Here is a 25,330-nt window from a genome sequence, read left to right on the forward strand (position 1 = left end):
TTCACCTTTTGAAATTAATGTGTGGATACACAAATAGTGTTATCAAGGATTATCAGATATTAATCTCGGACATGAACTTTTATAATTTGTTTTTGGATTACTGAAAGAGCTCCAATAAACTCAATACATGTTCTTTCAATACACAGCAAATTACTTTTGTGTGATCCTAAAACTCAAACATCTGTCAGGCTGATCACAATGCACTTATAAATAGTGCAATTTCATACAATTAAATACTCTTCTCATGATTATAACTTTTAATTTTTAATATAGTTCTAAAGATTTTAAATTTTAAAATCCTAAGACTCCTTTCCCCAAATGCAATCCCTTATAAAAGACTCCACAATTTTCTTTTCACCATTAACAATACTCTTACACAGCCATCACAGATATTAGTTGCATTGCATACTTTTTCTTTACACTGTTCATTGAAAACTGCATGCCTAAAAATTCATGTTGCACCCACACAGTTTTCACTCAGTTAGTTCACTAGGCAGTTAAATATCCAAATAATATGAACTTGAGTGAACTTAAAAAGTTGCTAATAAGTGCACTTTGTCAGGAAGCTGAACGATGTACTTTCATTATCTAATGAATATTAGAAGCTTTTCCAAGAGGGAACCAAGATACAACAGAGAAAAGATCAGAATACAAAAGAGGTACAGTCTTTATTTCAGGGAAGAGGTTTTTGATTTGTTAGAAATAATCTGTTGCAAGTTTCAACCAATTTTTGTTTCAGTGAAGACAAATGTGTCTAAAATGCACAAAATAACCATAAAAACAAATGTAACAATAGTAACAGCAAGAAAAAAATCTAATGGTGAAGTAAAGAGGGAAGGTGAATTACAGAATAGAATTATATGTATATATATACCCACTATATAATATATATATTCTTGTCCCAAACCAGGCAAAAGCAGTTTCATCTATAAGAGTCAAAAAGAGCATTTTTAATAATTCTCTTGCTTTCATTTATTTTAACATCACCCTTACAAAGATCAAGAAAGATTATGACATACAGAAGTATGGGAATGAATGACCAGAGAGATAATTTGCTATATGAATAATGAACAAATGAAAAAGAAATGGTATTTAACCATGCTGAGTTCTAGTCATAGTGAAATTCACATCTAAAACCAGAAGAATGAAAATGGTTTTAAACCTTAGACCTTAATGAAGACAGTTTATCAAAAATAATGATACAAAAACACTTGTAAAATGTAAATACATGTTTACAATTATTTTTATGCATCGCAGTTCATAAGTGTTAGCAATATTCAAATGTTTAAGCTTCTAAAATATAGGAAGGTTTGGGGTAAAAGTGGGGAAATTCTATTTTTTTAAAGAAAATACTGTAAACAAAAATAAAAATAAGCTACTATAAAAATGAGCATAAAGTAACAAGTATAACAAATGAAATAATAATGCATTTGTACAGTTCTTAGGAATTCCCAAATCATTTTCATAATATGATTCTCAAATAATATTTTAGCTAGGATACATTAAAATTATTACTCACATTTTATCAATAATGAAAAAGAATAAAATTGTAATTATGATCTAGTTATATCTAATTGCAATGTGTGAGCCACAAAATGCATGAACAATGCATTGCATTGTGTGTCTATCAAAGTGCAAATGTCATAAAATATTACCTATTTATAATTTAAATGAAAAAAATGTATCTTAGGAGAGTACACTCCATTTTTTTCCTGGGTGTATGTGGAAGCAACAAAAAAATAGTTTAGACGGAGGAAGAATATAAAATCCAATATAGTTGCTCGTCAGTTTGCAGTTTGATTTTTAATTTTTTTAAATTAGCAGAAAATAGTTTTAATCCTTGCTGATGCAACTTGTAATATTTTCCTTCTTTTTATTTAATACAGTTTAAAGAGGGTATTAACCACACATTGGAAACTTCAGAAGTCCAAACCTTTGTTTCAAACAGGGATATTAAATATGAATCAAAATAAAATGGATCTATCAATTCAGGAATGAACACCAGGCACCCTAAATGGAGGAGGTCTGTGGTCATGACACAGAGAAATGTGGTATTTGGAAAAATGGAAACAGTGTTACATGTGCTCAGTTTACTAAGATGAGTGGTTTTAACACTTCCCTCTTTAATAGTGAATTTTATAATATGAATAAATCAACATTTACTTTTTTCCTCATTTATGATTACTACTACCAAGGTGACCTGAAAGTCATGTTTTTTGTTAAATATATAAAAATAGATATTTATAATGATTTTTTCTAAATACAATATATAAATATCACATTTACAAACATATGTCTGATTCTCCATTTAGTTTAGCTGAGAAAAGGCTATCAAATCCAAAGACAAATCTTAACATAATTTAGAATCTGTTTAACAGATCTGTTATTCCCAGTAGAGAATAGAAAGTCTTATAAATGCGTAATAAGACATTTATTTACACAATTCCATAGGTTGGAGAATATTATTTTCTTTCTTGACAAGTGGGTTATGTCAAGAAATGTAAATACTGCAGCTTTGTCTATAGTGGGGGAATGTTGTGATTAGACTTTATTTTCAATATCCCCATCATTTTTGAAATTGTGAGGCTTATTAAACTTTTTATAACTTTTTAAAAATTATTATTTTGTTGAACTAGTCTAGACCTTGTCTCATTTCTATACTTTTGTTCTTTCTGCTACACTTTTTTATTCTTTGTTAATGTGGAGATCCTATGGAAAAATCATAAAACATTAATTTACCAATTTAAGATAATTTCCAAGTCTGTAAGTGACAGATGATTTTTGAAAACAGCTTGTTTATCAACAGTGTGAGAAACTGTGAAATCCTTAGGGATGATAGTTGGTTTTGAATCCAGTGCAATGTCCTTTTTTTGGGGGGGGGGGATGTATTACTGTAGAGTGTGCCTTCTATAATGCAAGATTACCACTAATTCTAGTGAAAACCCTTACTATTAACTGTATGCCTTTATTAATATAAAAGTCTTTTTTTTTCTTTTTTTGAGCTCTTCCTTTATTTTTTTAATAATAAATTTATTTTTTTATGGTGTTCAATTTTTCAACATACAGAATAACACCCAGTGCTCATCCCGTCAAGTGCCCCCCTCAATGCCCGTCACCCATTCACCCCCACCCCCCGCCCTCCTCCCCTTCCACCACCCCTAGTTCGTTTCTCAGAGTTAGGAGTCTTCATGTTCTGTCTCCCTTTCTGATATTTCCTACCCATTTCTTCTCCCTTCCCTTCTATTCCCTTTCACTATTATTTATATTACCCAAATGAATGGGACCATATAATGTTTGTCCTTCTCCGACTGACTTATTTCACTCAGCATAATACCCTCCAGTTCCATCCACATTGAAGCAAATGGTGGGTATTATTCTTTTGTTCTTTGCTTGTATTTTTTGGAGCTTAATGAATGAAATTAAATTTTAGGAACTTGTGCTTTGTAAGTAGAAAAGGACTTAAAAGGATGTATAATCCTAAAGATTTATGTTGATTTCTATTAGTTCTATTTTAGTACGTATCAGAAAGCCCATCTAGTTCTACACTAATTAGGCAGGCACTCAGTGAAAGTTTGTGAAGCATACATGGTTTGATAGTCTTTTTTTTTTAACTATACAGCCACAAAGTCTTTAGTTAATCCAGATCTGATTTTAAAGTAGCTCCCATTGTGGCTCAGATGGAGCCCAACTCAGAAAACCACCTGCTTCACCTCTTTTCACATGGGACATATATGAGTAAACATGCATGCTTATAGATTTACACCTAGATTTTCCATAGATCAACTGATGTTTGAAAGTGTGTTACTCTGAGCAGGATGAAGGAAGAACAAACATACAAGAAAGGAGACAAGTATACCTACTGCGATTTTGGAGGATATAGTACCTAGCAATGTTATGAGAAACACCAAAAGTTTTTGAATGTCTTCTTGTCTTTCATAGACTAACACTATTTACTTACCTATATTTAGGAATATCTCTTATGGAAAGAGCTACCACTATTCTGGGAGGAAAAAATAAATCTCCCCTCTTAGGACCCATTAAATTAAGAAAATTTTTTTCTTCATATCTTTATTGCCTTTCCAAGACTGAAAGTCATTTTCAATCTATTTGGAGGAGATGATATGTACACATAGAAAAATAGTTAAGTAAAATACTAAACTATTTAAAGAGTCAAAAAACAAGGCTAGTTTTATAAATATAATGTACTGGTTTTTGAAAACTATTATCAAATGTAATACATTTCACAGAAGATTAATTCCGTGTTTTAGTTGTGAATTAATTTCTACAACAGAAACATAAAGATATACATGTGACAAATTTTAAATGAAGGTTTTTTTCTCATTTTAATGCTTTGAATTTATGTTTTTATTTCAGTTAGGATGTGATTACACAAGGTCTGGGGACTAATATGGCTTGAGCTTGACAATTTCTGAATTTCATGGGACAGAAGGTCAGCTGGGAGGGAAGTTATAGAAATACAATTAGAATGACTCTCCTATTTGCTCTCAATAGCAAAATATATACCAAAAAAACAGATGTTTAAATTTTATAATTCCTAAATTATTTATTCTTATTAAATTCTAGTATAAAATACTCTATCAAAAAGCAATACAAAATGATCACTAAAAAGAGAGCTAATGATACATAGATAAGGGGCACCTGGGTGGCTCAGTCAGTTAAGCATCTGCTTTCAGGTCAGGTCATAGTCCCAAGGTCCTGGGATCAAGTCCCACGAGGAGCTCCCTGATCTGTGGGGGGCCTGCTTCTCCCTCTGTCTCTGCCTTCTCCCCTCTCTCTCTGTCTTTCATGAATAATTAAAGCTTTAAAAAACTAAAAAAAAAAAAAAAAAAAAAAAAAAAAACTAAAATAAAGAATACATAAATAAATGATTTACACTGTTGTACCTCATTTAAATTGTTGTTCCTCTAGTAGTGTAGGGAAAAAATAGACATTTTCCTGTTCAAAAAAACTACATGTTTTATTTACTATGTTACCCCTCTCCTGATTTTTTTGAAGATTTTTATTTATTTATTCATTTGAGACACAGAGAGAGAGTCAGAGACATAGGCAGAGGGAGAAGAAGCCTCCCTGGGTGGAGCCAGATGTGAGACTTGATCCCAGACCCCAAGATCATGACCTGAGCCAAAGGCAGATGCTCAACCACTGAGCAACCCAGGCATCCCTCCTCTTCTGATTATTTGATGAGGAATATACAATACAAAACTGACACAAGTACAAACAATATAAAACCTGAAGCTAAATAGTCTTCACTGATACTGATCTAATATCAAGGGTTATCCTGAGACTTAGGCCACTATACTCTCTGGACCTCAGTTTTCTTATCTGTAATGTAGAGATAACACCATTTTCCTATGTCATGGAGTTGTAAAAATTATCATAAAGTATAGTATCATAAAGGACATGTGTAAATATTCTGGAAAGCTAAAAAAGAAAAGTTGAACTTAAAATCTTTTACATTATCACTAGGCTCAGTTTCAATTTGTTAAATAATTAAAACTGTAATGAACTTAAAAAAGAAAGTATATTCTATATGTCACCGAAAAAAATAAATCATTGCTAGTCCCCAAATCCTAGTGATGTAATTTACATGTGTTCATGATTTTGTTTCTGAAAAACCCAAAGACAAGTAAGTAAATTTTCACACCAGACTAAAAAGGTGGTAGAAAAAAAAAAAATGAAAACATTAGAAAATTTGGCTTTCATAGTTATTGTCATGGGATGTGAGAAAATATTAGCATTTAAATACATTGTTAAGCCAATTTTTAAAAACCATAACTTAACAAGAAAATTAAATATCTATTACATAAACTATCTTGCTGTCCACCCTATCCTCTGCAATGACAAAACATATTCAGTTTTCCATAAAAATAACTTCAAGTAACTCTCAACATTTATAATCATGAGCTTAAAAGATATAATTTTGTTTCCTAGGAAAAAAGTAATTAGCATTTTAGCATCAATATTCCTTTACCATAAGTTGCTTTACAAATATAATGTTTCTAAAGGCTTTTCTAAAGATGGTAATAAAGCAGATCAGTATGCTGGTTTAATGATAAAAAGGTCATAAATAAAATATTTATTATTTAAAAGCTAACTAGCTAAAACTAAAGAAAATAATGTGACTGTATTCTTAAGAAAATAATAAGTGTTTAATAAGAGAAAGTGTCCCACATTAGGGTGCTGATGAAAAAAAATATGCTTACAGAATAGATTAAATTTAGAAGATCAATTTTTTTCTAGCAAAATTTCATTTCCCCAGAATTTTATAATAGCAAAATAGTAGTAGCAGTAGTAGTAGTAGTAGTAGTAGTAGTAGTAGTAATAGTAATACTAGTGCTAATATTGCCAATATTTGTTAAATTTTTACTCTGCACTGGACAATAAATGTAGAGGTGTTAAGTACATTAATATGTTCACAACACTCTTTCCAAAACCCCATGACCAAGTTTGTGATTGTTGCTGTTTCTATAATTGTTCTCATTTTAATAAAGTGACATTGCAGCCTTGAGAAGTTAGCTGCCTCACTCAAAGATATACAGCAGTATGTGATGGACACCAGGTTCAGTGCATTTAAGTAGAAAGCCAGTCCTTTCATACTTAAAAATGGTGAATAAAAGGGTGCCTGGGTGGCTCAGATGGCTAAGTGTCTGAAGCTTGATCTCAGCTCAGGTCTGGATCTCAGGGTCACAAGGTCAAGCCCTGCATGGGGCTCTATGCTGGGGGTGGAGCTTACATTAAAAAAAAAAAAAAAGGTAAATGAAGATTTAACAATGGGCCAGGTAGATCATCATTGACCCGGGGGATTTATTGTCTAGAACAGTGCTGCATGGGAGAGGATCCTAAGTGAAGCAAAAGAAAAGGCAATAGTTTATAACAGAAGGGTCATTTGGTCAATATATCCAGAAGGCCTAATGCCCGATCAGATTTCTATTTTTCAACTCCTCTTTTTTCAGCTTTAGTTGTTGAATCATGTGCAGTAGAGCAAAATGAATTTCCGTGGACTCTGAAAAAAAATTTAGCTTTATATGTAATCAAAGACATTTCATAGATGAATTGTCCTTATTATATTGTAATGGTACATTCAGGTAGGAATCGCGTATATTCAAAAAAGGATAATGGAAGAAAATGTATAAAATGATTCTCTAATTGTCAAAAGAAAGCCTGGTTTGCTTAATGTATTATTTTTATAGCTTGAGACGCTAGGTTTTTTTTTCAATCTTGCCTATAGATATATCTTTGATAAATAACATTTAGAATCTCACTCTCCATTTGTGTATTGGAACTTTGCAGAAAACTTATTTATCCTCCAACACAGTTATGTGTTTGCTTCCTGTTTCTCTTTATCAGAAGTAAAAGAACTATTATCAAAATTTCACTTGCTTGGAAGTGTAATTGCTTGGAAGTTGCAAGTTTGTTGATTTAAGACTTCAGGAATTCTTACCTGCAATTTCACAGAAATGCTATAGAAGTACCTCCATGTTCTAGCACAGGTGAACCACAAAGTCACCTGGGTAAGAAGCCAGGAACTATGTCACAGATAGAATGAATTCTTTTTTTTTTTTTTTTTTTAAAGAACATGCATTTCCTGGAGAAAAAAAATAAATATAGATGTCAGGCTCAGTCATTCAGTGGAAAAATCAACTAGGATTTATACAGGTCTGTCATCATCTAGCATCAGCTTGATTTAAAATGCAAATGAGTTACATTGATTCCTTTATATCACAATTTCTTCAAGTCACTATTAAAATATTATACCTAATTTTAAAAATATAACTTAGAAAAACTTTGTTTTACATAGCTATTTTTCAGAAGTGATTTTCTCCAAACTAAGTGTGCATCTGTCCCTATCAATTGCATTGCACACATCTTAGATATTTAAGATGCCATTATGATGCTGAGTAATAAATATATTTTATCATTAAAAAGGATAATTATAATTTTATAATGTTATGTAAGCAAATGTTAACTTAATTATGTTAAGAATCATTTTGAATAATTCTCTAACACTGTCTTACAATAATTATTTTCTTCCCTCAGATAGATAACAAAGTATCACCAGTTTAATCTCTTTCCATGGTACTTATTTTTGTGCCAACACTGTTGTGATTGTGTGGTCTAACATCAGTTTTGACTATAGGCATGAAACACTTGATACATCCTCACTTCCACTCTCCTTCTTGCTATTTCTACTTTGTCAGTCAGCATATTCCATCCTATTCCCAGTTACCTCTTTCATGGATAGTTTCTGTATGACTTTCAAGAATTTCCACAACCACAGGTCAAGGAAAAATGACTCCCATCGTCCCTAGCCTTCCCATGATACACTTCAGAAAGGTCATAAGTACCATAGCTCTGAAAAAGTTTGCTTCTAGTCTAATATGATTTAGTAAGATATTAGCTGAAAAAATATAAGTAAATCATTTATTCTAAAATGATGATTTTCAAAATATTCATACACAGATATTTTAAAATGTATTCTCTGTCAAAACAAAGTACTTGGAGTGCACATAATTTGAAAGTTCAAGGCTTAACTGAGATAATTCTATATGGAACATTTATTTAACCTTCTCCTACAGGAGTTTTGACTACATTTTCCTCTTAATAATGTGATGATCCATTAATGGTTATGAGTTTCTAATAGAGTACAGTTGGGGCTATAATAATATTCATTATCTTCCCCTTGGGAAATCAAAAAATATATTGGAAAGAGTGCTACTTAAGAGTATTTTTCTAAATGAAGTCTGAAAAAATATTTCAGGGACCCCTGGGTGGCTCAGTGGTTGAGCATCTGCCTTTGGCTCAGGGCGTGATCCCCAGGGTCCTGGGATCAAGTGTCACATCTGGTTCCCCATGGGAAGCCTGCTTCTCCCTCTGCCTATGTCTCTTCCTCTGTCTCTCATGAATAAATAAATAAAATCTTTTAAAAAAGAAAAAATATATTTCAAATCATTAACATGTCAGTTGCTTGAAATATTATTAGAAAGCCAGAGAATGGTTCCCAAAAATCATGAAATTAAAATTTACCAGTGACTCACTTTTTTCCTGTCTCTTTAGTTAAGATTTACTTTCAAAATAACTATCTATTTTTTTTTCTAATTTGGAGCTTAGTAAAATTATTTTCTTTTATTTTTTTAAGATACGCTTTTTAATGGTCTTGGGCTCGGAGCAGTCATTGGCCTGGGCGTGGCGGCACTCTTGCTAATCCTTGTGGTAACGGACGTCAGCTGCTTCTTTATTCGGCAATGTGGGTTATTGATGTGCATCACGAGGAGAATGTGCGGGAAGAAAAGTGGTTCTAGTGGGAAAAGTAAAGAACTCGAAGAAGGAAAAGCTGCATACCTGTGAGTAGCAGATATTTGCAGCAATTACATTACACAAGTGCCACAGTCAAGTTTGAATATTTTGCTCAGGGACTTTGCTGAGCAGAGTAAAGAGCTCAACTCTAAGATCAGTGAACACTACTGTCTGCTTTCTGATCTTCAATCTAATGACCTTAAATAATATAACATGTTATGGAGCCAAATGCTTTTGAAAACAGATTATTAAAAAATAAATCTTAAAATGGGATCCACACAAAAATTAGTTACTGTTATGATTTAAATATAAACAGATGGAAATATAGACAATGGTACAAATATATTTATCATTTCTTCCACCGTTTTTCAGTTTATGTTGAATAAAAGAAGGATATAGATGGTAATTTGAGTTAAAAACTTGGGTAAGCTGAGTAAAAATATGTATTATGCAAATTCCTTCAAGTGTAAGAGGCTACATAGAGGCTTCAAGATTGTATAGAGATGTTGTATGTGCCATGCAATACATTATTACAGATTCTAAACTAACTCTTCCAAATTTTGATCAAAAGATGACTATATGTTAGAATTTGGCACTCTCTGTGGCATCTCCTTCAGTTAGAATATGAATTCCAAGAAAATACACAGAGCAGAATACTATAGAAAACTTTTGTTATGTAAAAGATCAACTAAGAGGTTTTAATACTTTTTGTTTTGTTTCATGGCCTTTTGCTAGATTTTATCTAATATCAAAAACACAAAAGGCTCAATTAAAAAAAAAGAGGACACAGGAGAACATGCACATTCACATATAAACATGCAATGTTTATGTATATGTGTGTTTGCATACATATACATATATGTGTATATTAAACCCTGTAATCAAAAATAAGCATTCTTAAGAATTGAGAACATTTCCTTTACTTTTTAAATCTTAGTCTTTCTGTTCCACATCTAACACATACAAAAGAGTTAAAAGAATTTCATAGCCAACACCCATTTATCATCTATGTGGATTATAGAAAAAATATTTTATTTTATTTCTCTTATCACATATTTATCTATTCCCTCAATCCATTATTTTATTTTTTGCATTTCATAGTGTATCTATCCACTGAACCCTACATAATTCATTGACCTGCCTATCACTGCATGCAATTCAAAATGTGTCAATGTTCTCTTTAGGTAAAACTTGCATAGTGTAAAATGCACAAACTGTTCCATTTGATGAGTTTTGACAAATGTTTATATCTGTATAATCCAACCCCTATCAAAATTCAGAAATAGCATCATCCACAAAATTTCTCTCATGTTTCTATCCAGAAAACTAACATTACCTCACCCTGCCACAGGCTACTATTATTCTGATTTTTTAAATCATAAATAATTTTTAGCTGTTATAGAACTTGATAAAAATGGGTTCCTGTAATGTTGACTCTTTTGTATCTGGCTTCCTTCATTCAGCATCATGTTTTAAGATTCATTCATAGTGTTCTGCTTATTAGTAGTTCATTTATTTTTATTGTTGAGTCATTACTATTTGCTTCTCTATGCATACTTTTAGGCATCTACAGTCTCATGCACTAATTTCTAGGCTTCACAATATAGGAGAAACCATTCTTTAATAGCTGTATTGAGTTTTTTTTTTTTTTACTTTGTTTTGTTTTGTTTACATCTCCAAGCTTATTTCAATCCTACTAAGCAATTTGTCTATGACCATTTCTTATGGATTCTCTACAAGGGATATTTTCACCTCACAGGATTCTAAATCAGATAGTATACATTTTCATTTCAAAAACATTAGATTCATTTCAATATCAAAATGCCACCTACTTACTTGTTGGACAAAGAACAAACAGAAATCAGGCTCCACTTCACACTTTGAATCAGATAGTAATGTGTCCCATAGTAAATGTAGCGGGATCAATTCACTATCCAGCATCTCTTGCTAGAACAAAGTCTACTTTTAATAACTTGCTGTGCTTTTACATTATTACCTAAATATATATATATATATACCAAACTTAGTTTTAGTCTCTTTTTCACATATTAAGAGAACCATATATTATATAACATCATACATATATGATTTATATATTGTATAAAACCATGTATCACACACATATATGTATGTGTGTTATGATATGATATAATACATATATATCACTCATACAAATATAACTCAAAGCTTAATTTTATGTATCTCTATTCTTTTTGAACCACTGAGCAAATATTTCCTGGATAAATACTAGGTAATAAGCACTGCTATACAACCAAGCAGTAAAGAGATGACAAAAGTAAGTAAGAATTTTATTCACATAGAGTTCTTGTTCTGACTTATGAAGACAATAATAGGCAGTAACTAAAAAAGGAAGTGTTTAATAGCAATAAGCACTAAAAAGAAAAAAAAAAACAAAAATAGAGTGATAAATTCTTACTACAGATTGGGTCATGAGACGCCTTGCAGGGAAAATGAAGGAGGGTGTAGCATGAGTGATAGTGGGCAAGAATATAATAATCAGGGCAGGAATATCCTATAAGGTGGAATAATTAATACAAAAGTTGTTAAGGCAGAAATCATCTTACTATGTTAAAGGCCAATGAACATGAGTGATGCCAGTCAGAGAGAGTCTGGTACAAATGTCATGTTAGAGAATTACTAGATACCAAAGTATTAAATTTACTTCAGTCCAAGTAAGAAATATTTTTAAATAGAAAGCTCCTGTAAGTTTTTTTTAATTGATTTTATTTATTCATTCATTTATTTGAGAGAGAGAGTGAGGTAGGGTAGTGGTAGAGGATGAGGGAGAGGGAGAAAAAAATCAAGCAGACTCTGTGTTGCATGTGGAGCCCCATTTGAGCTGAAACAAAAAGTCAGATGCTTAACTGATAAGCAACCCAGGCATGCCCAATAAGTTTTTAAAGATTGCTTTAGCTACTTGTGAGGAATGCATTACAGAAAGGTTGATAGGTATAGAGGAATTATTTAGAATCAGAATGATGGAGTGGAAGGTCCTTGAAATAATCCAAATAAAAAATAACATTTTTTGAACCAAGGTATAGACATATAAAATGTATGGAGTCTAGATACAGCTGAGGTAGAGTCAAATACTATGTGTTGATTTGACTTTGGGGTGAACTAAAGAGAGAAATCATGTTTTTGTCTTAATTAACTGGAGGATATTGGTGACCATGTGCAAAACAATGAGGATATTCAAGTTCTGCCATTTATTTTTATTTCACTCTATTAATTGGTAATTTATCCATCAACACTTTGGTTTATAAGTCCTGCTGGGTTTAATTAACCTTAAAGACTTGGGAAGATGAAAACACAGGGTTCATTCCTTGCTTGTTATCCATCATAACTTTTTATATCATTATTTCCTGTGCTTTGAGAAAACAGTTTTCAAATATTTTTCAAATATTCAGTGTTTGATTTGGGAAAACATGATATATATTTTTCAAGAATATTACATAAAATTGCAATGAGAAATAGAATATAACTGATTTGATGGATTGGATCTCCACTGGCCTTTAAACAAGATCTGAAGCATTCTTAGACTAGTACTTTCATGTTATCACAATTAAAAACTATACAGCTTTATTATAGAATACGGTAATTACACACTTAGAGAATTCTTGTTTAAAGAGTATAAAGTTCCAGAAAAGAGAAATTAAAGTCCATAGCATACAGAATGACATTCGTGTAAAGTTATAGAATATTATATCATTTGGCTCTTGTAAATTTAAATTTACATTTATCTTGCATTCTTATCATGTATCTAATAAAAATGGTGAATGATTTCTATTTTATCAAACTGTACCTATACTCTTGCTTACCCAAGCATTAATTTGTGCAAATAAATATTTATTGAACACCTACATAGGCACCATTCTAAGCCCCAGAAATACAACTCTGAAGTAAAGCAAACTAGTCCCATCCATCATCTAGCTTTTACTCTACTGGGAAACACATTTCAGTTAAAAAACAACCAAATGGATGAATAAATAAATAATTTATGTTATAAATACTACATAAAAAGGAAAGGATTTTCCTGATTAGACTTACCTGAGCAAGCTGTAAAGGAACTAAATTATTAAAAATTAATAAGATGTAACTAGCCAAGGTGTATGTGTGTGTGTGTGTATGTGTGTGTGTGGAAATGGCTTTTCAATGTTCAGAGAGATATCCAAATCCAGCCCCCTTTACTGGCATGTGAGAGAAAGGAAATACATAACTCCAGTCCATTACAGCCATTCTGACTCACTTCAGGACAGAAGCCTGAGAAGCAGTTGTGACATTTACAGTCCAGGGGCAGAGACTTAATGAAGCCCAATGATAAGACTATTGAATGTACCCTCTCCACACCCCACTTTACCACCATGTTAGTAAATGCCTGTATTTAGCAGTTCCTTCTAACTAGTACATCATGTCCCAGTATCAAGAAAACTATAGATTATACTGAAGGCAAAAATCATTTTGAAGAAGCAGAACTAGCATCAGGGCCAGATTCAGAGGAGGGGAGGGATGTTGGAATTATGAGACCAAGATTTTTTTTAAGTATATGATTAATATGGTGAGAACACTGTAGGACAGCATGAAAGAATAGATGGCCTGTGTAGTAGAGAGATGGAAATTCTGAAAAAGAATCCAAAAGAAATGCTAGAGACCAAAAACATCCTAGTAGAAACGAACAATGCCCTTGATGAGCTTGCCAATAGACTAGACATAGCTGAAGAAAGAATCTCGGAGCTTTGAGAGATTTAAAAGAAAATACCAAATTTAAAAGCAAACAGAAGGGCACCTGGGTGGCTTGGTCAGTTAAGCGTCTGGCTTTTGATTTTGGCTCAGATCATGCATATGTTATGATATTTTTATTTAAGCTATTTTCTTGAAAATATGAATATCACATTATAGTTAAAATCATTCATATAATTCATGGAAACATTTAAAACAATAAAACATCTCATATATAAATTTTATCTTCTGAATTGTAATATAGGAACAATATTTTTGATGCTATATTTCAAATAAAAAATTTAAAGCATATGGCTAGTTAGAGGGAAAAGCTACTTTATGTCATAATTTTCTTTAGCAAACATTTTTTATTTATTTCACAAAATAAACTACACCATCAAATTTAAATTTGGACTTTTGTAAAAAATTAACATAGCTTTGAGGAGAAAAAGAATTCTAGACAAAATGGAACTTCTCCTTTCTATTTTTTCTGAGTGAAAATTATGTGGGTGAGATGAATTTAAATTAAAAAAATTGTTAGTGGTATTCTTAATCTGACTGTGTTGGACTTTTGGCAGAGGGAGGTGGGATTAAGTTGAGATGCTAAACTATGTTTCATAATGCTTCTATTTTTGCATTACATGAGTAAGGTTTTTTGTTTATTTATTTTTTAGGAAAGATGGATCAAAAGAACCAATAGTGGAGATGAGAACAGAGGATGAAAGAATCACTAATCATGAGGATGGGAGCCCAGTAAATGAGCCAAATGAAACCACACCACTAACAGAACCTGAGTAAGTAAATTCAAATGCTTAATTATTTTTGGATAAAAGTTAACATGATAAATTATAACATGATCTAATGATAACATGTTGTAATTACTTATAGCATATATTTCCAAATGACATCATTTGTAGAAAAATATTTCTTTTTCAAATAAAATACATGTGAATATCAAAAACCATTTTTTAAAAGATTTTATTTATTTGAGAGAGAGAGACAAGCAAGAGAGAGAGAGGGCTAGCATGAGTGAGGTAGGGAGGGGCAAAGGGAGAGGGAGAAGCGGACTCCCTGCAGAGTGGAAGCTGGACTTGGGACTCCATTCCAGGATCCTGAGACCATGGCCTAAGTGGAAGGCAGACACCCAACTGACAGAGCCACTCAGGTGCCTCTGTAAACCATTTTCTTACTTAGACATTTCATATGAAAATGTTATATCAATACCAGAGAAAATCAACTGTTCAAACATGTATTTATAATTTTATGTAAAATTATCAAAAACATGGAACATGTTAGAGTCAGATTTTCTTACACTTATTTTACTCTTTAAGAAAGTGATACTTTCAGGGCATCCAGGGGGCTCAGTCAGTTAAGGTTTAAGCATCCAACTCTTGATTTCAACTCAGGGTCATGATCTCAAGGTTGTAAGATGGAACCTCCTGCACTCAGTTGGGGAGTCTGCTTGAGATTCTCTCTCTCCCTCTGCCTCCCTGCACCCAGCTCATGTTCCTTCTCTCTAAAATAAATAAATGTTTGTTTGTTTTTAAAAGAATGTATACTTTCAAAATGTGATATCTGCTGAAATATAAAAAAAGGGTCAGGAAATAAGTTATTATTCTGAATATGAATATCACAATTTAAAATAAAAATTAATAGTGTGAAAATATACACAAGTGTACTTTAAAAGGAAAGAAGAGTCATTAGGAAGAGAAAGAAATACTGTTAAATTGTCTATCATTTTAATGTCTATATAGCAACTGGTGCTTGCTCTTCATTCAAGATTATATTATTTACTTCTTTCTACACCCATCAGAGGTCCATTGTAGACATAGCAGATATTTATTTCAACTACATCTGCAAAGAGGATGGACACATTCAAAGATGACGATGTTCATCAACATGAAAGTTAAAGTGATTAAAGTCAAAGGCATTATGAGGGAATGGTAATAGTATTCTATGGAATGTATTAGGTACCAACAAAACCATAGCTATCACATTATTCTTTAAAAACTGCTCACTAAAGTGACTTCTAAATTTTATTTTTTTTAAGGATCCCTTTTTCTTTACCAGCAAAGATTCCCTTGCAGAGAAATTTGATTTAGGCGTCTCATCCTGAATGGAAGGCTGTGAGTTGTCACAGGTGAAGAAAATAACTTGTTGCAGAAATTCCCTGATATCTGCTCTCAAGGGGCTGAAATAATTACTATTTAGAGAAATGCAAAGTACTACTATGTAGCTAAAATTTCAGTATAAATCCTCAGGTCATGTCAGTGACTGCATTTAGAGATTATTATCTTCTAAATTGAAGTTTACTCTTTAGAGGCAGCTTTTACAAGATGGGTTCTATAGTTTCCCCTTCAGAAATTAGAAGAATTTTAAATGAAGCAAAATATTACAAAACAAACAAATTTCTATATACTTATTAACACCTGCAATCAGATTGGTGTGTATGGAAACTAGCTAAGATCTGGGTTTTATATGTAAGCTATGAATCACTAAATTCTACTCCTGAAACTAACATTACACTCTATGTTAACTAACTGGAGTTTAAATAAAAACTTGTAACCACAAAAAAAAAAAAAAAAAAAAAAAAACACTAGCTAAAAAATATCCTTACATGTGGCAGGATAATATTTTGCAAAAAAAAAAAAAAACAAAAATAAAAAAGATGATTTTATAACTACTCCAGTCCTCATTATAGAAAAGAAATAGTCAACATAAAAACAATAGAATTAACAGTAATCTTTAAAAACAATTTAACATAAATGTAAGTAGTGAAAATTATATATGCAAATATTCATCATCCAAGAATTAGTTGAAAACACTGGTTAATTACAATGTTACAGTTCTTCAAATAAGAGATATATTAAGCATTATGCTAACCTTTTATCCAAGCTCTAAATTTCTCTGTGTTTTGCTGCTTAGAAGTGACCCACTGGTTTTATCTTTTATTATGAATGTTTGCAATATTTGGGAATGGGAGAACTGAAGAACTATGAAGGCATTATTATAATATAAATTAAAGAAACTGCCCTAGTAGGTACAAAGTAGATGGTACTTCATTCCCAGCAATGGGTTGTAGTAACTTTTACCTGTGACTTACTTTTGTTTGGTTAGTTTTCACTAATAGCTTTCATCTTCAGAATACAATACATTCAAAAATAGAAAAGAAATTACAAGTAAATCCCAGAGAAACTAACATAGTAACATTCACTGCACCACAAAATGATGACATTATTTTTTATGATGACATTAAAGTACAGAAGTGAACTGGAATTTGTTTTTGATGTGGAAAAAGTATTTTGTCAAGGGAGGAAATTTTACCCCCAAAGCCATGTACACAAGGCATAATTGTTAACCATTGAATTCAAGAGTGGTAGAAAAAATTATACACCTTGAATCATTGTCATGATAGTAAGATTTGTGAAGCTATCATAATATTTAGAAATAAAGGGGTGCCTAGGTGGGTCAGTCGAATAAGCATCTGTCTTTGGCTTGGGCCATGATTTTAGGGTCCTGGGATTGAGCCCAGCTTTGGGCCCCCCATGTAGCAGGGCGTCTGCTTCTCTTTCCTTCTGCCCCTCATGCTCCCCCTTCCTCTACTCGTGCTCTCTTTCTTGCTTTCTTAAAAAAATAAATAAAATCTAAAAAAGAAGAAGGAGGAGAAGGAGAAGAAGAAGAAAAAAGAAGAAGAAGAAGAAGAAGAAGAAGAAGAAGAAGAAGAAGAAGAAGAAAGAAGAAGAAGAAGGAAGAAGAAGAAGAAGAAGAAGAAAGAAGAAGAAGAAGGAAGAAGAAGAAGAAGAAGAAGAAGAAAGAAGAAGAAAGAAAGAAGAAAGAAAGAAGAAGAAGAAGGAAGAAGAAGAAGAAGAAGAAGAAGAAGAAGAAGAAGAAGAAGAAGAAGAAGAAGAAGAAGAAGAAGAAGGGAGCTTGTTTTTCTTAGTTATAATTGAAAACAACTTTCAAAAAGTGTGTTCATAGGGGATCCCTGGGTTGTTCAGCGGTTTGGCGCCTGCCTTCAGCCCAGGGTGTGATCCTGGAGTCCTGGGATCGAGTCCCGCATTAGGGTCCCTGTATGGAGCGTACTTCTCCCTCTGCCTGTGTCTCTGCCTCTGTGTGTGTGTCTCTCTCATGAATAAATAAAATCATAAAAAAAAAGAGAGATTCTTTCTCCTTTAAAAAAACATGCTCATAAATAATACCAAAATAACAACAAAAAATAATAGTGTCAAGAGACTAAAGAAAACATATATAGTAAATGTAGAAAAGTGAGAAAGTCCTTAAATGCATTTACTTCCATTAAGTTCCAAAGAATATAGCTAATTCACCCAGCTTTTGAATTCTGTAATAGAATATGGCAGCAACTTTTAACAGTTTTTGTTTTATTTTTAAACTGTTTTTATTTGAAAAAATGTATGTACTAGTAACTCACCTATTTGATATATAAAAATACTGGCTTGTTTAAATTCCAAACAATTACATTTTTCATACTAATGACTGTTTATCAATTCTAAGCCACCCTATAGTGAACGATTTGGTGCATGTAAATCTACAAATACCTCAAATGTCTCATTAATTGTTCTGTGCTATATCACACATTTACAATGGACAATATTAGCTAATTATTTAATTATTTTTCTATCAATTTTAACAAATCTGATTTTTTTTCATTCTAATAAGTGCGGGCATTGCCTTCTATAAAGCAATAATGTAAGCATTAAAGAATACCACATTAATTACCTTAGAAAATGAACTTCATTACTTTTATATTTCCTTCCAGAAAATTGCCTTTAAAAGAAGAAAATGGAAAAGAAGTCTTAAATCAAGAAACTATAGAAATTAAGGTTTCTAATGACATCATCCAATCAAAAGAAGACGACAGCAAAGCATAACACCAAGATCACAGAGGCTTGGGCAATGCTACAAAGAGCATTTGGATTGCAGTGACCCTATGACCAAAACTATTCCATTGACCTTAATTTCTTGGGAAACTTCTAGCTTGGAATAGCTTGTACACATATACATATGATCAAATATTCCTACCCATGGTCCATTACCTTTTGTTGTTGTTGTTATTGTTGTTGTTCATTTTGTTATGAATTTCAGTAGAGAGACCTGACTGGCATCAACTCTTGGGTATCAATTTGATTCTGTGATTGAAGTACTGCAATTTATTATACATCTAAAGTGCTCTGTTTCTTAAGAAACATATATTTCATTCAATGACCTCTCCAACCAACAGGGGTTTAAGAAAAAACAAAAGGAAAGAAAAACTTTGTGAGCTAAATGTGTAAGAAAGCCCTGCATGTTTTTCATTCTATCTTGGGCAAATAGATGATTAAAGTAGATTTCAGTTTAAGATGAAAACAGTTAATAAAGGTTACACTTTTTATCAGGAGAATTTCAGGGAACATGGGCTTGAAGGAGCCAGTATCTTTAGCAGATAAGTTGAGAGAAACTGGAAAATTCTTTTTAAGTTATAATTACAGTGCTATTTCAATGTTCATTTTTGGTAGACTAAAGTGCCAGATCAAAATTGTTACCCATTTGAACGAATATTAGTTGTGTGTAAAATTAGATTAGAAAGATTCCGTAAATCTCTCTTTATATATGCCATAATCACTCACAATGGATTACACAAAATAATAAATGTATTGCAAGTGAAAATATGATTTCTGCCCTCAGCTTCAAATAAAGTAAATTGAAATGGTAACAATATCAATGTTGTCTTGATATATTTATAAATATGTGATTATCTTTTACTTTTTAAATAATTTTATCAAAAAATAAGTCCTTAGTGTTGAAATACTTCAACTCGTATCCTCGGATATGCTTTTGGACCATTGTTTTAGATAATCATTGTTTAAAAATTCATTTTCCCAATGTTATAGGTCAATCATTAAATGTAATTGGCTACTGGAAATTAAGATCCTTAGTGGTTAAATTAAGAAGAAATCAACATTTACACATGCCATAAAAATGTCAGTGATAAACAATTGAATTGCCACTCTGTTTTTCTTCTTGATATTGTAGCTAGAAGTCATTTTAAAATTTTGATAAATAACTTTGGTTGAAGAGATTCCTTGGCTGTTCAACACAAACTTTCTAATGTTACTTGATAGGGCCTAAACCAGAATAAAACACTTATTAACTTCCAAGCTATGCAAGCTCCCAGAGGTAAAAGACTGAAATGTGATTTTCATTCATATGTGAGGTAAAATAAATGTATTTATGTTTATAAATATACATACCAGTTGGGAGCAGGTTTTAGATTATTTGTTATCCTAGAGAGCCAAAGGTTTCTTTAGGCCCCATTACATTCATAATCTTTAGTGTTTCAGGTGGTATTATAGCTCAAATATTGGCTGGTTGGGAAGTGCATACCAACAGAACAGTGAAAAAGAGTTTTAACAGTGCAGAGCAACCTGCTTCGCATGTCTCTCTGTAGAGATAACTTGATGAATACATCAAATGCAATATTAATGCTACTCATGAGCACTTTTCTCTACAAAGTGCTTGAAACTGTCAGACAAGGAGAGACAACTAATTTCACAGAACTTTAGTTATTAGCAGGACAGAATGTGTCCGTCTGCATGTTTGTGGACTAAACTCCAGCATCATTTTCATAATTCACAGGATTATAGTGCAGGAATATCCCCCTTGATATTTTTTTCTGACATATTCTGAAGAAATGCTGTGCCTCCCTAGGAATTTGAGTAGAAATTATCCACCTGGTCTTTTGATAGACTTGACTGTTGCTATCTATTTATGTTGGTTTGATCACCTCTTTGCTTTATTTGACGTTTTTTTCCCCCTTTTGTACCAATGTGCTGTAACTAGTCAAAGTACTTGAATTTATTTGTGCAAAGTAAACAGGCTTAGTAAAATGTCCATGAAGCAATAGCCATGAATGCTAACTTTTCCTGGATAGGGCTGGTTTTAAACTGATAATGGTGAAAGAATTAGAAAAACTGAGAAACCAGTTTAGCATGTTTACTATTATTATATTTGTGCTATATTTCAAGAGCAGAGAAATCATAATAAAGAACAAATATTTTTGTGTTTCCTCAGTTTGAAAGTTTGTCTCTCTCATTTCTTTGGACTTTCCATGTAAAGCAATTTACTTAAATATTTCTTTTATATATATATATATTATATATATATACATATACATATATATGCTGTTAAATTTCTTGCCACTAATGTGGAGTAATGATCTGAGGTTAGCAGATAATTTGAAACTAATTGTAGACAAACCGTTTCAAGTGCACTGTTTCAATTGTCTGAGTGGTCCTTATCTCTTGTCCTTGAAATCTATGCCATGCAGGAGCAAGGCAATACTGTGATGAAAAATAATAATAATAATAATAATAATAATAATAATAATGTTTCAATGGAATGCTCCAACTTGCTCTATTTTTAAAAGTTTCCAAACAAGAGATGCCTGTAGTAAATTGTAAAATATGAGTAAAACTGAAATAATCTGTTCTTATTTTCATTCTTATTCCAAACATGCCATATAACTGTATAAATGTTATTTTTACTGTCTGAGAGTGCTCTTAAATATTAATATAAAATGTCAAAAGATTTGACTGAATATAAGTGGGTTAAATAATCAGAACCCTATGCTAATTTAAACAAAGAAGAAAAAAGTAACTAAAAATATTGATATTTCTTGATAGGTAATGTGCAATTAGGCAATGACAATCTATATTCAACAACATATAGGAAGGAACAGTAATATCAGCATTTTGACACATTCTGTTTTTAAAACTGGCATAAATTAATGTGTCAACATATTTTACAATGATCTGCAAAAGAACTTAAGAATTGTGATTTCTATAGATTTGTTATTTTTGTTGATTGATTTATTGCCATTCTTTTGATGCTAATGCTAACATTAATGTAATGTTTCTCTAGTTTTCCCTTATTTTTAATATTAATAGTTATACATTTTTTCAAAGATGATTTGATCCAGCAAAGTTTACATGAATCTGAGTCTTTGGTTTAAACGTTTATATAAATAGGATTTTATTAATCAAATTATTTATTTGAGTGCCAACAATTAATTGTAACTTTATAATCAGACTTTTATTTTATGCTTCTTATTTTAAATAATTAAGATGTATTTGTGCCTTTGGATTAGCATGATATTCTGCTTTATTAAAGGAAAAAATCAACTGCAATCTTTATTGATTAATTTTGTTCATATCTGTGACACTTAAGTGGTACTGTCTTATTTACATTTAGTGAATAAGCTCAATTTAAATTATTTTACTTTGAATACAAAATCTAAATATAATAAATAATACTGTGCAACTTATTTCATTTATAACAAAGCAATTCCTTTAATGCACATGTAAAATATATTTCATTTTGTCTACACTATTGTTCTAGATAATAAATACATTCTAGATATTGTTAAAATTGAGTTCTACCACTTGTAAGACAAAGACAACATGATATTTTAGGATAGGGTAAATTATTTTAGTGTCACTTGGGTCTACATTATCTTGTACATTTATTTGGGGTTCATACATCATCCTTTATTATTGATAATCTAACCACTGATAAAAATATCTACAAGAGATATAATAGAAAGAATAATCTCCATTTCTTAAGAAATATTGGAATAGCATATTACAATTACTTATTAAAGTTGCAATGTTCTTTTTCATGAAGAATAATGTAAGTGCTCAATGTCAGTTGCTCATGGAGTTCTTCCTCATAATCATATCCAGAATGTTTACTCAACAAACTTTATGAGTAAGGGAAAATATTTTTTAAATGAATTGTTTGCATTATTTATATTTAGAGAGGAAAGATTTGCATCTTTGTGTTAATCCTTTGAAGCATCATTACATTGTCTCTCACACTGAAATGGCACATGGAAGTATTAGGGTATACTAAAATTAAACTATGTAAGGTCACAGAAATGAAGTACTTCAGTCCTGAAGTGAAAATCTTTCAAGAAAGCTTTCTACTCATGCATTTAATCATGTTCTGAGATGAAACAATGATATGTGTAAACGGGAAGCTTATAAAAAGAGCCTAGACGTAGTACTCGCTGAACACATACAATTTTTCCTTCCAGGTCTTTCCAAATCTCCTTTTTTAAAAATGCATTTACCTATGTAGATGCATTCTTTTAACAACACTATATGAGAATGCAGATTATTTCCCCTCTGAGATTTTTATAATATATATAATGTTTAATATTTGTTTGATAACACATTTAACGTTCTTAAAAATAGCTCATTATTCACTATAAAATTTTATCAATAACTTAAATACCTTAGCTGGTACCACCACTTTAGTTTTTTTAATATAATTTTCAGGTTTTTGGCCATGGACGTTCATAATTATTAATATAAAAACTGCTTATATAAATTTAACATTGCCATTTTTTTTAATCTAAAATAAAAACATATAATACACTAAAAGTAGCATCTGGTTTTAGCCTTCTTTGGGAAAAAATAAGCCATGCAATGGCTTGGAGCATTTCAAATCACAACCAGGCATGGGAGACTAAAGAAACAAAAAACTGAAAGAATCAAGAAAGGCAAACTGAATTCCTATATTTAGGATAGATTGGAAGGATGTAAGTGTGAGAAGTGCTGGACCAGGGACTAGGAACACCACTTAGATAAAAATTAAGGCCAATTATACTGGTGCAAAGAGAAGACTCAATTAGATCCAGAGAAAAAAGTTAACTTAGAACCTAATAACCTAATATTCAATTTTGCAGATAGGATTTATTTCAAAAACAATATGCATTATATAAAATGGTACTGTTAAGAAAAAACATATTTGTTCCAATTCTTAAAGGAATGTTCATGGTTTAGCATTTTTGCCTCTAAACTGTGTTAGGAATATGTGAACTTCTTACAAATAAAATTAGAAAACCTTTTTGTTCCCTTTTGGTGTATGAATTCTATGCTGTGTTCAGTATGCATAAAAACATACTTTTCTTTAACGTATATATCCATTCAAATTCTATATTCTTAAGTTAGCTACCACGAAGTTTTCTTATTGTTTCAATATAGTATGTCCCTATGAAATGCTGTATATATATGTCTAAACTGTAAAAATTATACTGCAAATGTTGAAGTTTTGTATTTATGAGAGACATTGAAAGTATGGCTTACAGTATATCAAAATTGTCACTCTTCACCATTTGTATATTAATAGTAAAGATACTTTTACTTTAATAAAGTGTTGCATTTATGTTTATTTTGAATAACATCTCTGCATTGAGTGAGCTTATGACTTGACATTTCTTTTTTTTCAGATATTTTCATTTTTAAAGAATTTCCAAATTTATCTCTATACATTAAAAAAAAGGAATACTTTCTGCCATTTTGCCCTATGCTGAATCACAATATTTTGATAATAAACGGTTGGTAAGAACAGTACTTAAAATCAAACCAGCAGCATTAGCACTTGGGAGTTTGTTAGAAATGAATATAAGTTTCTGGACCTCACCCCAGACCCCCTAAATTAGAAGAATCTGGGAAGGGCTACAGGAATTTGTATTTTAACAAGCCTTTCTAGTAACCTAATGCACACAGAAATTTGAGAGCGAGTGGATTGGAGACACATTTGGGTGACAATCTAGAAGTAAAAACTTCTAGTTCATGTTGAAATTTTACTTCTCATTATTATATAGATTATGTTCAAGCAGGACTTCACAAGTTATAAGAGAAGCCAGTCATTCTTCACATGCTTTTATAAGGTGTTTTCATTTTTTAACCAGTGTAAAGTTCAACTTATTCTTAAAATGAAAAAAAAAATTAAAGAAAGGAAAGCAAATACCAAATTTTCACAAGGGAACAATTCTCAATATAAGCCTTACAAATACCACAAAGTACATACATATGTAGAGTAAAAATAATATTAATAGTTGGTCAAGAATGAAAAAAACTTTATATATGGTGCTTGTTCTGTCAGTTACCCTGTATTTCATTAAAAGAACAGTTATAATAAAATACAAAATATACCATGAGAAAGAGGCTGAAACAAAGTCTCTGATATATGATAAAAATGCATCAGGTAACTCTGTTAATATTTTAGAGAACTTCTTCTATTTCTTTTTAATCTAAGCTATCACCTACTATAATCCTCTTTATTTGTAATATAGGTAATGAATGTATGTCTCCTAAGAATCATGTCATATATGGAGTCAGCACTTTAAATTTCTTTTTAAATTTAATTACTTTTTCTAAATGCATTTTCAACACACAAGTTAGAATGTTCTCAATCATAAATGTTTTCTGTTTTA

The 25,330-nt window shown here is 31.4% G+C and overlaps 1 protein-coding gene across 1 annotated transcript in view; it reads left to right on the forward strand.

Moving 5' to 3' along the window:
- Positions 1-24,294, forward strand: part of NCAM2 (neural cell adhesion molecule 2) — a 515,217-nt gene extending 490,923 nt beyond the window's left edge. The window contains exons 16-18 of the mRNA XM_025449670.3: positions 9,158-9,362; positions 14,727-14,846; positions 18,830-24,294. Of these exons, the coding sequence (XP_025305455.1) occupies positions 9,158-9,362; positions 14,727-14,846; positions 18,830-18,941 (437 nt within the window). The 3' untranslated portion in view covers positions 18,942-24,294. The remainder of the gene's footprint in view (positions 1-9,157; positions 9,363-14,726; positions 14,847-18,829) is intronic.
- The last annotated feature ends 1,036 nt before the right edge of the window (positions 24,295-25,330 follow it).

Source organism: Canis lupus, chromosome 31 (genome assembly GCF_003254725.2).
Source record: "Canis lupus dingo isolate Sandy chromosome 31, ASM325472v2, whole genome shotgun sequence".
Lineage (NCBI taxonomy): Eukaryota > Metazoa > Chordata > Mammalia > Carnivora > Canidae > Canis > Canis lupus.